A 13,999-nucleotide genomic window follows, 5' to 3' on the forward strand; every position below is an offset into this window, starting at 1 on the left:
GCTGCGTCCTGTGAGCAGAGTTCCAGCCTCGTTTTGGTGTTGATGAAGGTAGTCCGGCTAGTTGGCTGGGGTTTAAAAAATAAAGCGTTTTGCTTCTCAGAACAATATGCGTTCAACAGAGTAATACATTTGCATCACAAAATGGTTCTCCAGGAAAAGTCAGACCTCACAATCGCTTGGCCCTATTTTCTCTCCCTTCGTATCACTGCCTGCTGCCGACAGCCGCGCCTGTTACGGTGTTTGCTGCTCGGTCTGCACAGCAGGCAGTGATACGAAGGGAGAGAAAATAGGGCCAAGAGATTGTGAGGTTTGACTTTTTCCTGGAGAACCATTTTGTGATGCAAATGTATTACTCTGTTTAATAGGGGTGTGCAAAATTATCGTCATGACGATGCATCGCGAGTCTAATTTTCGCGATCTACTGCATTGATTCTTGACGCCAAGTATCTATTTTTTTTTTATGCCTTTAATGATAGGACACATTCAATTGATGCATTTCGCTGCAAGGGATGTTTATATTTATTTGATTTTTTTTATAGTTTTATAAAGCCTATGCACTTTTTGTGATGAGTGTGTCCAGTAATATTTGTTTTAATGGCAATACCTCCAAAAGTTGTTTCAATAAATACAGTTTTGAATTGATTTGCTTTGAGTTATGTATCAATTGAAGACACTATCCAGATCATACACAGCCAGTCAGCCACTGGTAATGGCTGTATTTTTTTTTTTTAAGTATGTTCAGTGAAAATATCGCAATGCATCGCAATAATTCAAGTATCGTGATAGTATCGCATTGTGGCATGTGAATCGTGACTTCTTTGCCAATACCCACCCCTACTGTTGAACGCATATTGTTTTGAGAAGCAAAACGCTTTATTTTTTAAACCCCAGCCAACTAGCCGGACTACCTTCATCAACACCAAAACGAGGCTGGAACTCTGCTCACAGGACGCAGCAGGGGGTAAGAAGATGTTCAGAAATGATGCTGCTGATATGGGATGTTACACAGCTTCATGTCAGAAGAGGCGAACTATCCCTTTAACCCGTTTACAGCGAACAGGAGGCGGGCCTCTGCGGGTTTAGCTGCATCGTGTCTGACCTGCGGGGTGAGGCGGCTGCTGGAACTCCTGAGGCTCCTCCTCCCGGTCCTCCTGCAGAGACTCCTCCCCCAGAGACGCCGACACGTCGTCGCTGCTCAGCTGAGAACAGAAACAGGAAACAAAGGTCTCAGTAACCGCCCGATAGCTCGGTGAAGAAGCGCTGCTGCCGTCCGCCTGCTGACCTCCAGGCCGTTCCTGGGCGCTCGGTGCATGTTGAGCTCGCTGATGGTGTCCTGCAGGCTGGTCTGGGCACGGCCCTGCGGGATGGGCTTGGCGATGGGGTTCACGTAGAACTGAGTGACCTCCGGGTCGTCGTCGGTGCGGCTACTTGGACTCTGCGCCTCCTGAAGCTCGTCCTCCACGGGGCTGCGGGCAGACAAAGTTCAGGGTTTAACATCCTGAGAGTTCGGGAGGTTCACGAAACGAGACAAACTGCAACGGACAATCAGGGCTGCAGAGAGGATTATTGGAACCGACCTCCCACCGGTCCAGGGCCGGGAAAAGGGCAGTAAAAATCTCTACAGACCCCTCACATCCTGGGCTGTGTTCCAAACCGCATACCACTCCTACTAACTTTCTGAGTTAGTAAGCGAGTTTGAGTCAGCGAGAAGTTCCCGGATGCATACTAGATTCTCCTAAATGTTGGGTATGCATCATGAGGTTACTACTCATACCCAAACTACCCAAGATGCAACGTAACGTGACGTCGCCGATCGTCATTTCCTGTCAAAACGGCAGTTTCAAGCTAGCTACAACGAGGGTAGGTTCACTTCCCGTTTTCAAAACAAAAGCACCAATTGTATGGTAATGGCTTTCCCTGTGATAAAAGGCAACGGGTATTTTATTTTGTGAAAATAACCGGAAGTGCGTTAGCTCACTGCGGCTAGCTTTAGTAGCGCCGAATTCGTGGGAACTAAATTGTAAATAGCCGGTATTTTGTCAGGTTTTCAACACGTTGGGGATCTAAACGTGGCCGGCCTGAAGCTGATTTCGCTTAAGCTCTAAACTCTATAAAGAGTGAGATAGTAGTCGTTTAGATTCTGAGAAGTAGGAGAAGTATGCGGTTTCAAACGCAGATTTTTATTCTGCTTTAATTGAAAATTCCTCCACATCTTTCAGCTTTAAGAGCTTTCTGTGACAGATGTTCCCATCAGCAGCAGCAGCAGCTCAGACAGTTCTGGAGGAGTTATGCTCCATCTGCCGGCTCAGATCTTTATCTCGTACATTATGAAATACAGAGGCGTGTTCTATCTGCCCTCCTGTTTTATCTCACCTGTGTCCGTTCTGAGGATACTCTGACGGCGAGGCGAGGTCGTCGCCCTCCTTGCTCTGCGGGCTGCTGTACTGGCTGCTGTTCAGGTTCTTTAGAACCAGCTTCTTGATGCTCTTCCTGTGGAGAAAAAAAAACACCGTCAGCACCGAGGAACCCCACCTTCCTGCTTACAGTCCCCACTCCGAGCCGATCCCTCAAGGCTTTAAACGCCGTCACCGTGGCGACGAGGCGGGTACCTGGGGACGAAGGCGCCGTTGGTGAGCGACGGCTCGTCGTCGTCCAGACCGTCAAAGAGCTGCGACTTGGAGGCTCCAGAGGACGTCAGCGCCTTGGGTCGGACTCGGGTGGCAGGCCGGGGGGTCAGCTTGTAGTGGGTGGGCGTGGTCAGAGCCTTCTGGGCCGTCGGATTGGTCGGTTTCAGACGCTGTCAGATACACAGAGGGTGAAATCAGGAAGACGGACGGACTCCGATTGTTTTTAAAGGAAAAATAAGATAAAGTCTGAGCCAAAGTTTACGATTTAATCACCCGATTTACCTGTGGTGACATCACTGATGACATCACAGGATTCTGAACACATTTCCACAGGATTTTATCTTATTTTTCCCTTTTTGATCCTTTTCTGAACTTATGAACACGACTATGAACAAAGCTGTTCCAGCTTCTGATATTTTTCCTGTTTTTCTCTACTTTTATCCTGATAAAAAACAGAAAAAAAAAAAAAAAAAAAAAAAAAAAAAAAAAAAAAAAAAAAAAAAAAAAAAAAAAAATCAGTGAAATGAACGTCAGTAAGAATCAGTGTCAGAATCAGAATCAGTCTTTAAAGCTGCAGTCTGCAACTCTTTTCAAGCATAATGCCTGGAACTGTCCGGGGATTCTGAAAGTAGTACATTAAATACCCCAATACAAAAAAAAAAAGAGTTCTCTGGGTCCCCTATATGTCCCGCTAGGTCCCTCCAAAGCCAGCAGGTTTGTTTACAAAATTGCAGACCGGACCGGTAAAAGGTAACCAATCAGGTTACGAGCTGGGCTCTGCTGCCTGTCAATCACCGATTGTGCACGCGCGATACAAGGTAGGCTCGTCCCCACGCTTATTTATCTGGACTATTGAACTTCATTACGGGCTAGTCTACTTATTGTGTCTTCCATGATCGCAAATGGCAGGTGAGTTGATGAATGAGGAGTCGTGTACGCGCATCTGGCGTGCACGTAGACGTGCACGAGTTCTCATGTGTTTTGATGGGACAGGACAGGAAGTTGAATAACTTTTTATTTTTGGGTTAAAAAAAAAAATAAGCATTTCTTGCATTTTGCGACTACGGAGGTCACCGTTTTCAACTTCAAGCGTTCTGATAGATCATGTAAACTCTTAAAATGCCAAAAATTAGGACTTTACGTACGACAACAACAAATCCTGCAGACTGCAGCTTTAATCAGATCCTGATTCTGAGCTGTTAGTTTCATCTGTTCTCAGAGTCCAGAAATCATCAGTTAGTTAGTGGGACAGCAGCTCAGTGGGCTCAGCATCTGTCACATCTGTCTTCTCAGAGGGTCTGATCCCCCAGTACTTCATCAGGACTCAGAGAAACACAGTCCTCACCACACTGGTTTCCTTTCAGACCCCCCTGAGCCCCATCTACCTCCACCTTTTCCCCGTCACCACCATCTACATCTATTCACTTTCTCTAAATTTCACCCGGACATCTTCCTTATAAACACTTCCTGTTAGCTGCGTGAGCTAACGGCCAAACACTTCCTTTTAGCTGCGTGAGCTAACGGCCAAACACTTCCTGTTAGCTGCGTGAGCTAACGGCCAAACACTTCCTGTTAGCTGCGTGAGCTAACGGCCAAACACTTCCTGTTAGCTGCGTGAGCTAACGGCCAAACACTTCCTGTTAGCTGCGTGAGCTAACGGCCAAACACTTCCTGTTAGCTGCGTGAGCCAAACACTTCCTGTTAGCTGCATGGGCCAAACACTTCCTGTTAGCTGCATGGGCTAACGGTCTCTTCATCAGTTTACTGGAACATTTTGACTCCTTAATTCAGGGATAATTCAGATAAAACTGTTATCTGCTGGTAGAACCCAGATCAGATGTTGCTGTGGGACTTTCAGCCGGTTTTATTCAGTGTGTGTTAACACTGAGGCGGCAGCATTGATGTAAGCGGGCCCGACCCGAGCAGAGGAACAAACGCTGCATCTATTTTCAATCAGCTCCAGCTAATTCTAACCACTTTCCCCTCATCCCTCTCACCTCCTCTTTCTTCTTGGGGTCTGACAGCGGGTTTCTGAACAGCGGCGAGTCTCCGTACGGCGAGTAGGCCAGGACGCTGAGCTGCTGCTGAAGCATGGCCTGCTGGGCAGCGTTGGCGTTCGGATCCGAGAGCGCTGCAGCAGAGAAACAAAAATGCATCAAAACACATTGTGCCACTGCGGCGGCATCCGTCCGGACAGAGATCGCAGACGGGGAACAGGTCAGAGACCGCAGACGGACAGAGACCGCAGACAGGAAGCCAAACAAAAAGCAGCAGGACGATCAAACACTCGAGCGGCTGCTTACCGACGGGCTGCTGCGGCGCTCCGAAGCCCAGGGTGCTGGCTCCACTGCTGAAGCCGGCCGCTCCGAACGTCCCCATCGTTCCCAGTGTGGTGCCCAGTTTGTTCTGGTTGTTTCCAAACAGGGTGGGTCCTGCGCCGACTGTGGATCAGATCAGTGAGGGAAAACCAGTCAGAACCAAAGTGTCGAACCCAAACGGGCTCAGTTCCTAAATACAATAAAGACTAAATAATTCATGAACAACGCGTTTCAAACTGAACTCATGGATGGTTCGTAGATGTAGAAAAGGTTTTATTTTTGGCTGATTCAGTCCTCTATAGAAACACTTTACAGAGGAGTCAATCAGAAAAATCCTGGTCACTATGTTCTGTTACCGGTTCCAAAGCTGGTTCCCAGTCCGGTTCCCAGGCCTCCCGTGGTCGTCTTGTTGCCAAAAAGTCCCGCTCCAACGGTGTTTCCACCAAAACCTACAGCAAGTTCATAAAAAAGGACCCAAAATGAGCCTGAAACCTGCAGCGGTTTGGGTTCTCAGAGGTTCTGGCAGGTTCGACTCGCTCCTCAGGGGTTTGTTTCAAACTGAAGGTACCTGAGGAAGCTGCAGGTGAGCACGTACCAAAGGTGGAGGTGTTGGTTCCGGTTCCCAGGGTGAGGGCAGGCTTGTTCCCAAACAGCCCGGTGCCGGTACCGAAGGACGGAGCGCTGGTGGTGGTGGTCCCAAACCCGGCGGTTTTATTCCCGAATAAGCTGGGCTGAAAGGAGACAGACAGGTGAGAATCATCTCCAGGTGCTGAACATTCACTCAGCTTTAAACCCGAACAGAACAGCAGCTCCGTGGGCACATCTGGACTTTTAACGGAGCACATCTGTTCACTCAGACCTGAACAACCTCATTTTTAAACGACTGGAGATCGTGACCCACGTTGAAAATCAGCTCCGCTTCGTACCTGCGTGCCAACGTTTCCAAAACCAGCGTTGGGTTGGCCGAACAGCCCGGCGCCCGCCCCGAAGCCGGTGGCGGCGGCGCTGGTCTGAGCCGGGCCGAACAACCCGCTCGCCTGAGACGCTGCCGTGTTCCCAAACAAGCCCTGAGGAGAGGGGGACACTTCAGGTGAAAACATGCCAAAGGTTTATTTCATTCAGGGAAATATTTAAAGTTCTGTAGGACAGATAAAGTTAGAGTTAAATCTTTCTCTCATTTACAGTCCAGCAGAAAAGTCCTGATCAGCCTCATTTCTTTACGTTTTATATAAAACCAGGAAGCAGCTGATTCACTGAAACATGTTCCAACATGAACATAAACCCAGAATCTGAGGCAGAACCAGAGTTAGTTCAGTTCTGAGCAGCTTTAAAGTGAATATCTGCAGATGTTTCCATGGTAACAGCTGCAGAGATTCACTGAAACATGTTCCAACATGAACATAAACCCAGAATCTGAGGCAGAACCAGAGTTAGTTCAGTTCTGAGCAGCTTTAAAGTGAATCTCTCCAGATGTTTCCATGGTAACAGCTGCAGCTGATTCACTGAAACATGTTCCAACATGAACATAAACCCAGAATCTGAGGCAGAACCAGAGTTAGTTCAGTTCTGAGCAGCTTTAAAGTGAATCTCTCCAGATGTTTCCATGGTAACAGCTGCAGCTGATTCACTGAAACATGTTCCAACATGAACATAAACCCAGAATCTGAGGCAGAACCAGAGTTAGTTCAGTTCTGAGCAGCTTTAAAGTGAATATCTGCAGATGTTTCCATGGTAACAGCTGCAGAGATTCACTGAAACATGTTCCAACATGAACATAAACCCAGAATCTGAGGCAGAACCAGAGTTAGTTCAGTTCTGAGCAGCTTTAAAGTGAATATCTGCAGATGTTTCCATGGTAACAGCTGCAGAGATTCACTGAAACATGTTCCAACATGAACATAAACCCAGAATCTGAGGCAGAACCAGAGTTAGTTCAGTTCTGAGCAGCTTTAAAGTGAATATCTGCAGATGTTTCCATGGTAACAGCTGCAGAGATTCACTGAAACATGTTCCAACATGAACATAAACCCAGAATCTGAGGCAGAACCAGAGTTAGTTCAGTTCTGAGCAGCTTTAAAGTGAATATCTGCAGATGTTTCCATGGTAACAGCTGCAGAGATTCACTGAAACATGTTCCAACATGAACATAAACCCAGAATCTGAGTCAGAAGCAGAGTTAGTTCAGTTCTGAGCAGCTTTAAAGTGAATATCTGCTGATGTTTCCATGGTAACAGGTGCAGCTGATTCACTGAAACATGTTCCAACATGAACATAAACCCAGAATCTGAGGCAGAACCAGAGTTAGTTCAGTTCTGAGCAGCTTTAAAGTGAATATCTGCAGATGTTTCCATGGTAACAGCTGCAGAGATTCACTGAAACATGTTCCAACATGAACATAAACCCAGAATCTGAGGCAGAACCAGAGTTAGTTCAGTTCTGAGCAGCTTTAAAGTGAATATCTGCTCTGAGCTCCTTTATCTTCCTTTTTCCTGGCTGAATGGTTCACAGCTCAGAGTTAAGTGGCTTAACAAAGAAAAAACACATTCCTCTGAAGATGCTCAGGTACAAGGACTGGACTGAAGATGAGGGAAGAAGCAGAAAATGTCCAAAGAGAAACTCAGAGAGCTTCAGGAAGCTGCAGAACTGCTGATCAGGACACTTTAAAGGTTAAAGGAACTCTGGAATAAAATCTGTTGCTGGAAACAAGTGAAAAACATTCCTGAACTTCAGAACTGCCTCATGATCAAAGAGGGTAACATTGATGTTCTGCTGCAGACTCACCATGCTGCTGGTGTTGGCCTGTCCCATGGTGTTGGTGTTGCCGAAGGAGAAGCCGGTGCTCTGGGCGGTGGTCGGCTGACTGAAGGGCTTGAACAGGCTGGCGGCCGGCTGCTGGGTCGGCTGGCCGAACAGGCTGCCGGTGGCGGCGCCGAAGCCCCCCGGAGCTGCTGCAGGACAGACGGACACGATGAGGTCTCAGAGGTCCGATTCCGAGAGCCACAGTGTGGATCACTTACCGGCTCCGAACGTACTCTTATTCTGGCCGAAGGAGAAGCTGGTGTTGGGGGCGGTGGAGCCGAACAGGCCGGTGGCGGCGCTGGAGGTGGCGGTGGCTCCGCCGAACAGCCCGGCCGTCGCCGGGGCCATTGGGTTGGTCGGGCCCTTCCTGCCCGCCTGGTAGTCCTCCAGCCTCAGCTCCTGCAGACAGAAGACACAAAGGTTAGTCCGGTCTGAGCTCCGGCTGTTTCTGGTTAAAAACTGCGACATTAACCAGTGACATCACTCATGTGTTCAGCAGTTTTTGCTGGAGATGCACCGATCAATCGGCCGCCGATTTAAAAAAAAAAGAAAAAAAAAAAAAAAAAAAAGACGGTTTTATAGCCAATCGGTGACCGGCTGGTCACTGTCGTAATTTCCGGTATTCAGCTGATCAAACTGACCCGCATGTGCGGTGCGTAGCAGCTCAACGCGCCCAGAGCAAAACGGCTAAAAACTAGCAATACAGCATACTTCTCCTACTAACTTTAACTTTTTATAAGTTCCCGGATGCATACTAGATTCTCTGAAATGTTGGGTATGCATCATGAGGTCACTACTCATACTCAAACTACCCAAGATGCAACGTAACGTGACGTCGCCGATCGTCATTTCCTGTCAAAACGGCAGTTTCAAGCTAGCTACAACGAGGGTAGGTTCACTTCCTGTTTTCAAAACAAAAGCACCAATTGTATGGTAATGGCTTTCCCTGTGATAAAAGGCAACAGGTATTTTATTTTGTGAAAATAACAGGAAGAGCGTTGCTCACTGCGGCTAGCTTTAGTAGCGCCGAATTCGTGGGAACTAAATTGTAAACAGCCGGTATTTTGTCAGGTTTTCAACACGTTGGGGATCTAAACGACTACTTTCTCACCTGAAAATGTTTCAAATGTTGCTAAAGTTTACAGAGTTTAGAGCTTAAGGGAAATCAGCTTCAGGCCGGCTGATTTCGGCTCGGGCAGGAGCCAAATGCATTGTGGGTAAATGCTCTGCATACTGTCTGATCGAATGAGTATGCAGTATGGAGTATGTAATATGCGGTATGTAGTCAGTATGTAGTTTTATATTCTTATGTATTTTTAATGCTTCTTCCACTCCCTGCTGCAATGCTTTTATTTTATGTAAAGCGCTTTGAATTGTTCTGTACATGAAATGTGCTACAAATAAATTTTATTTCATTTTGATTTGATACGAGCAGAACGTCTGCAGGACTCGGTGAGGTCACAGCGTTGCTGCGGCGTGTCATGTAGGCTCAGCTTGGCGTTGGCGCCACATCAGGCTGCACCGGCGGCGCTCTGGGAGCAGGAAGCTCAGCTTTAAGAGTCTTTCAGCGGACCAACCCGCCCACAAACTCACCTCCAGGGACTTGTTCTCGTACTCCTTCATGGCTGTGATGCACTGATGTTTGGTGTTGATGCTCGTGGTCACGCCTGCTTTCACCATCGTGTCACTTCCTGTCGGAGGCTGAAGGAGGAAAAGGGTGAGCGCATAAAGCCGCCCCATCACTGCACAGACCGTATAAACTCATCTTCACAGGATTAGGGTTGCAAAGGGGCGGTAAATTTCCATGGGAAGTTAAGCTTGGGAATTTTGGATATATTCCATATTGGAAACTTTCCATGGGAATAAATTATATTAAATATAAGCATAAATATAAACAGAAGTCATAAGAAAACATCCGTACATACATTTACATACATTTAGCTGACGCGTTTATCCAAAGCGACTTACAATTATCAACTATCACTTAGTTCAAGGACAGTCTCCCTGGAGCAACTTCGGGTTAAGTGCCTTGCTCAAGGACACAACGGTGGCAGCTGGGATTTGAACCCATGCTCACCAGGGTACTATGTCTGAAAGGCATGCGTCTTCACCGCTATGCCACCACCGCCGCATACAAAATGTTTAACAGATTTATTTGTAAGTAGAGTAGAACACGTTCTAATTACTTGTTTCATGGATGAACAAAAACAGGAGTGTTGGCTTCAATATTACCCGTCCCCTAACCCCACTCATTCAGAAATGGAGGCTACAGGTGCAAGGGCCTCAGATTCAAGTCATGATTATGCTAAAATATACTTTCCTCAACTATATTTAAGTTCCCTAGAAGAGCCAACCTATAATTTTGAAAATTCCCATTTATTCCCGTTAATTCCCTTAAATTCCCATGGAAAGTTTCCGTCTTTGAAAATTCCGGGAATTTTGCAACCCTACTCAGGATTAAAAGCAGCGTTCAGCCCGAGCTGAGCGGACGCCCTGAGGCGGCGGCGGCCGGCGGACTCACGTTGAATTTGACGGTGGTTCCCGGCTGCTGCGTGGCGGAGAACCCGGCGCCTCCGAACAGAGAGCTGGAGCCACCGAAGGGGTTGGCGGCGGTGTTGGTGGCGCCAAACAGCCCCCCGCTGCTGGTGCTGGTGCCGAAGCCTGAGGAGACATTTCAGAGAGCAGACGTGGAACAGCTGGACGGACACATCTGGAGACAGTTTTCCTTTCAGCAGCAACAGAGAAACACATTTCTAACTCCACAGAAACTGGGCGGACGCTCACTTCCAAAGGATGTGGGCTTGTTTGCACCGAACGCATTGTTCTGCTGGGAGAAGAGTCCGCTGCTGGTGCCGGTCGCGGTGCTGCCGAACAGGCTGGTGGAGGCGGCACTGGGCGCCCCGAAACCGAAGCCGGCGTTGGTGGAGGAGGTGGCCGGCTGGCTGAAGGTGCTGGAGCCGAACAGGCCGCCTGGAGAAGCCAACAGGGACAGTTTATGTGGGTTCCATGGACAGCGATTCAAAGAAAAACAACAGATTCCTCTGTTATCCACATGCAACAAACACTGAGGCTGTGTTCCAAACCGCATTCTCCTACACCTCATACTAACTTTCTGAGTTAGTATGCCAGTTTGAGTAAGCAGAAGTTCCCAGATGCATACTAGATTCTCTGAAATGTTGGGTATGCATCATGAGGTTACTACTCAAACTACCCAGGATGCAACGTAACGTGACGTCGCCGATCGTCATTTCCTGTCAAAACGGCAGTTTCAAGCTAGCTACAATGAGGGTAGGTTCACTTCCTGTTTTCAAAACAAAAGCACCAATTGTATGGTAATGGCTTTCCCTATGATAAAAGGCAACGGGTATTTTATTTTGTGAAAATAACAGGAAGTGTGTTAGCTCACTGCGGCTAGCTTTAGTAGCGCCGAATTCGTGGGAACAAAATGGTAAACAGCCGGTATTTTGTCAGGTTTTCAACACGTTGGGGATCTAAACGACTACTTTCTCACCTGAAAATGTTTCAAATGTTGCTAAAGTTTACAGAGTTTAGAGCTTAAGAGAAATCAGCTTCAGGCCGGCTGATTTCGGCTCGGGCAGGAGCGAAATGCATTGTGGGTAAACGCTCTGCATACCGTCTGATCGATGAGTCTGTAGTATGGAAGTATGTAGTATGTAGTTTCGAACACAGCCTATGTGAACTTCACAGGTCTGATGGAGCTGAAGCCCCTCCACCCGCCTCACAGCCGTCGGAAAACAAAAAGATATTAGACGCCAACGCAAAGACGCGGAAACAAAAAGGTTCAGCTGCTGGTGTTAAACTAAAACATTAAAATTGCTCCACTTAAACTCCAGAGTTTATAGTTTATTTCTTTCTGCAAACTCAACCAGTAAAATCTGTTTTTTGTCACTAAAACTTCATGTTAATTGTTAAACTCTGCCAGTTATTTACAATTTACCGCATGTTCAGATGTTGAAAGTTCAAAGTATTCTGGAAAACTTCGACCGCGGACATTTTCTGAGCCTTTATGGTTGAAATAAGCAAAAACAAAGTCCAGATATCTGAGGCGTTAAAAGGGTTAGACCGAGTAAATCAAACTGACCGGGTTTATTCTGTGTGGTGCCAAACAATCCTCCGGTGTTGGCGGTCGTCCCAAACGCAGACGTCCCGAAGCCCCCCGCTGTCCCGAAGCCGGCATCTGCAGAAACACAGTTCACATGAGAACACGCCGACAGCAGACTGAAGGCGGCAGATTCATGAAAGTAAACAAACGAACTTACTTTGCTGTCCGAAGGTGGACGAGGTGCCGAACCCCCCCGTCCCTCCACCGAAGGGAGACGCAAACGTCTTGTTGAACATCCTGCGCTGCTAACAGGACCTCATAAGTCTCCTGAGGACACAAACAGCAGCGTCACACTCTTCTTCATCATCATCAGTAACACGGAGAACAGGCCGTGTGTGTCCATAAGGACCAATGATGACACACACTGTTGCTATGGTGACAGGCTGGCAGCATCATCACCTGGTTGGAGAAAACAAACTGAACCCAGCTGTTCCACCAGCCAGCTGTTCTCAAATATTGGTTTTGAGAAGCAAAAAGCTTTATTTTTTAAACCCCAGCCAACTAGCCGGACTACCTTCATCAGCACCAAAACGAGGCTGGAACTCTGCTCACAGGACGCAGCAGGGGGTAAGAAGATGTTCAGAAATGATGTTGCTGATATGGGATGTCATACAGCTTCATGTCAGAAGAGGCGAACATTGTGTTCTGACTGTTATAAACAGTGCTCGGTCCGATTACTTCCACCTTAAATAAACCATCCTTCAGACAGTAGGTTTGGCTACACGGTTAAACACAAAATATGAAAGAAAACTACAGATTAGTTATTATCGATAACTAGTAACTGGTAGGATCTTACTACTGAGGTGGTAAAACTGAGTTTTCTTATTAATAAAGTCACTTTGTGTTTGAGTGAGCTCACACATCAGATACGCTTAAACGTGCATATTGCTGCTCTTCTTCCTGGTTATGTGTTAGTCTGAATGTGCAGGCTTAAACAGACTAATAAACTCTTAAATAAAAGTCTAAAAGACTCCAAATCATCCTTCCAAACAGGTCAGCTTTGGGATTCACATACTTCAGGGTGAATTTGCTCCACTTTAGCTGCGGTTTCTGTTGGATTAAGGTGGGCGTGACGGCTGAAACTTACAGATCTGGTCGTGCAGCTTTATTTCAGTGGCTGAAAGTCACAAGTGGAGTTGTGACAGCACAATTTTCCTCCACTCCGAAGTCACGCAGACCGAGCAGAAGCCCTCAGCTTGACCTCACTTCGGGCTCGGTGGGCTCCACGTGTAGCAAACAGAGCTGTGCAGACTAAGCCCAAACACAGCACCAGGTTATGAAACCGGGTTAGTGTTAATTGTTTTTTAGCCAAACCCTGCACTTAACGAGTCTGAGGCAGATAAGCCCAGTTACACCTTAACTCGGTTATCTGATGCTAACACCGACATGTTGGCCGCAGATAGCAACAAGTTAACTCACCGAGTTCACAGCACAAAGTCACCAAAAAGCCACCAGCTCTCACCGACGGGCACCATCGGCTTTTAAACCCACATAAACTCCGACCACCGCGAAAAATTACCGTGTAGCAGACAGACTTTAAATAACTACGTCAAGCTAATGTTAGCAAGGTAGCTAGCTAGCTTAGCAAAACAAAACCATATCAAAATAAGTAAAGCCGTTATTTCCTTAAATGTTTACCTTCAACAACACTTCTGTCGGTGTTCGGTCTCTCAGTCGGTCCCCCTCTGGCAGATGTAAAATAAACGATGTTGTAATTGTTCACAGAAAAAAGGCCGTCTTTAGCTAATCATCGGTACAACCGGAGGGAAAGTAGCTACGTCAACGAGGAGGGAAAACGTTCCAGTAACCGTCCCTACGCAGCTTTATACGTCATGACGTCATGACGTATCTCAGTTTACGGAAACAGCGCATTTACGTCCATGATTTCACCTCAAAAGCCCTTCCTAGAGGTTTCAAACGGTATTATATATTAAATATATATGAAATACATGCACATGAGAATAAAACCAAACCAAACTTTTTTTTTAACAATATATTTATTAAAGTTTTTCACAGATATACAAAGTACACAAACATACATACACGAACAATATACAAACACTAGGTACATTCAATAAAAGCACTTGAGTCCATGAGAGTACATACAGGTGTTATAAAACAATCTTCAGATT

General features: G+C 46.8%; 1 protein-coding gene across 4 annotated transcripts in view; it reads right to left on the minus strand.

Annotated features, from left to right (window-relative positions):
- nup98 (nucleoporin 98 and 96 precursor) overlaps positions 1–13,670 on the minus strand; it is a 29,846-nt gene extending 16,176 nt beyond the window's left edge. Inside the window, exons 1-18 of one of the 4 annotated variants that reach the window (XM_075487271.1) lie at positions 13,506–13,670; positions 12,955–13,118; positions 12,025–12,134; positions 11,847–11,942; positions 10,529–10,714; positions 10,266–10,405; positions 9,338–9,445; positions 7,963–8,143; positions 7,727–7,893; positions 5,872–6,012; positions 5,541–5,676; positions 5,302–5,394; positions 4,931–5,068; positions 4,625–4,758; positions 2,610–2,797; positions 2,374–2,490; positions 1,283–1,466; positions 1,100–1,199 (exon numbers count right to left, since the gene is read on the minus strand). In XM_075487271.1, the coding sequence (XP_075343386.1) occupies positions 1,100–1,199; positions 1,283–1,466; positions 2,374–2,490; positions 2,610–2,797; positions 4,625–4,758; positions 4,931–5,068; positions 5,302–5,394; positions 5,541–5,676; positions 5,872–6,012; positions 7,727–7,893; positions 7,963–8,143; positions 9,338–9,445; positions 10,266–10,405; positions 10,529–10,714; positions 11,847–11,942; positions 12,025–12,103 (2,188 nt within the window). In that variant the 5' untranslated portion in view covers positions 12,104–12,134; positions 12,955–13,118; positions 13,506–13,670. The remainder of the gene's footprint in view (positions 1–1,099; positions 1,200–1,282; positions 1,467–2,373; positions 2,491–2,609; positions 2,798–4,624; positions 4,759–4,930; positions 5,069–5,301; positions 5,395–5,540; positions 5,677–5,871; positions 6,013–7,726; positions 7,894–7,962; positions 8,144–9,337; positions 9,446–10,265; positions 10,406–10,528; positions 10,715–11,846; positions 11,943–12,024; positions 12,135–12,954; positions 13,119–13,505) is intronic. The other 3 variants (XM_075487273.1, XM_075487272.1, XM_075487270.1) reach the window with 3 other exon arrangements.
- Between the last annotated feature and the right edge of the window lie 329 nt (positions 13,671–13,999).

The sequence above is a fragment of the Odontesthes bonariensis genome, chromosome 16 (assembly GCF_027942865.1).
Source record: "Odontesthes bonariensis isolate fOdoBon6 chromosome 16, fOdoBon6.hap1, whole genome shotgun sequence".
NCBI classification, from domain to species: Eukaryota; Metazoa; Chordata; class Actinopteri; order Atheriniformes; family Atherinopsidae; genus Odontesthes; species Odontesthes bonariensis.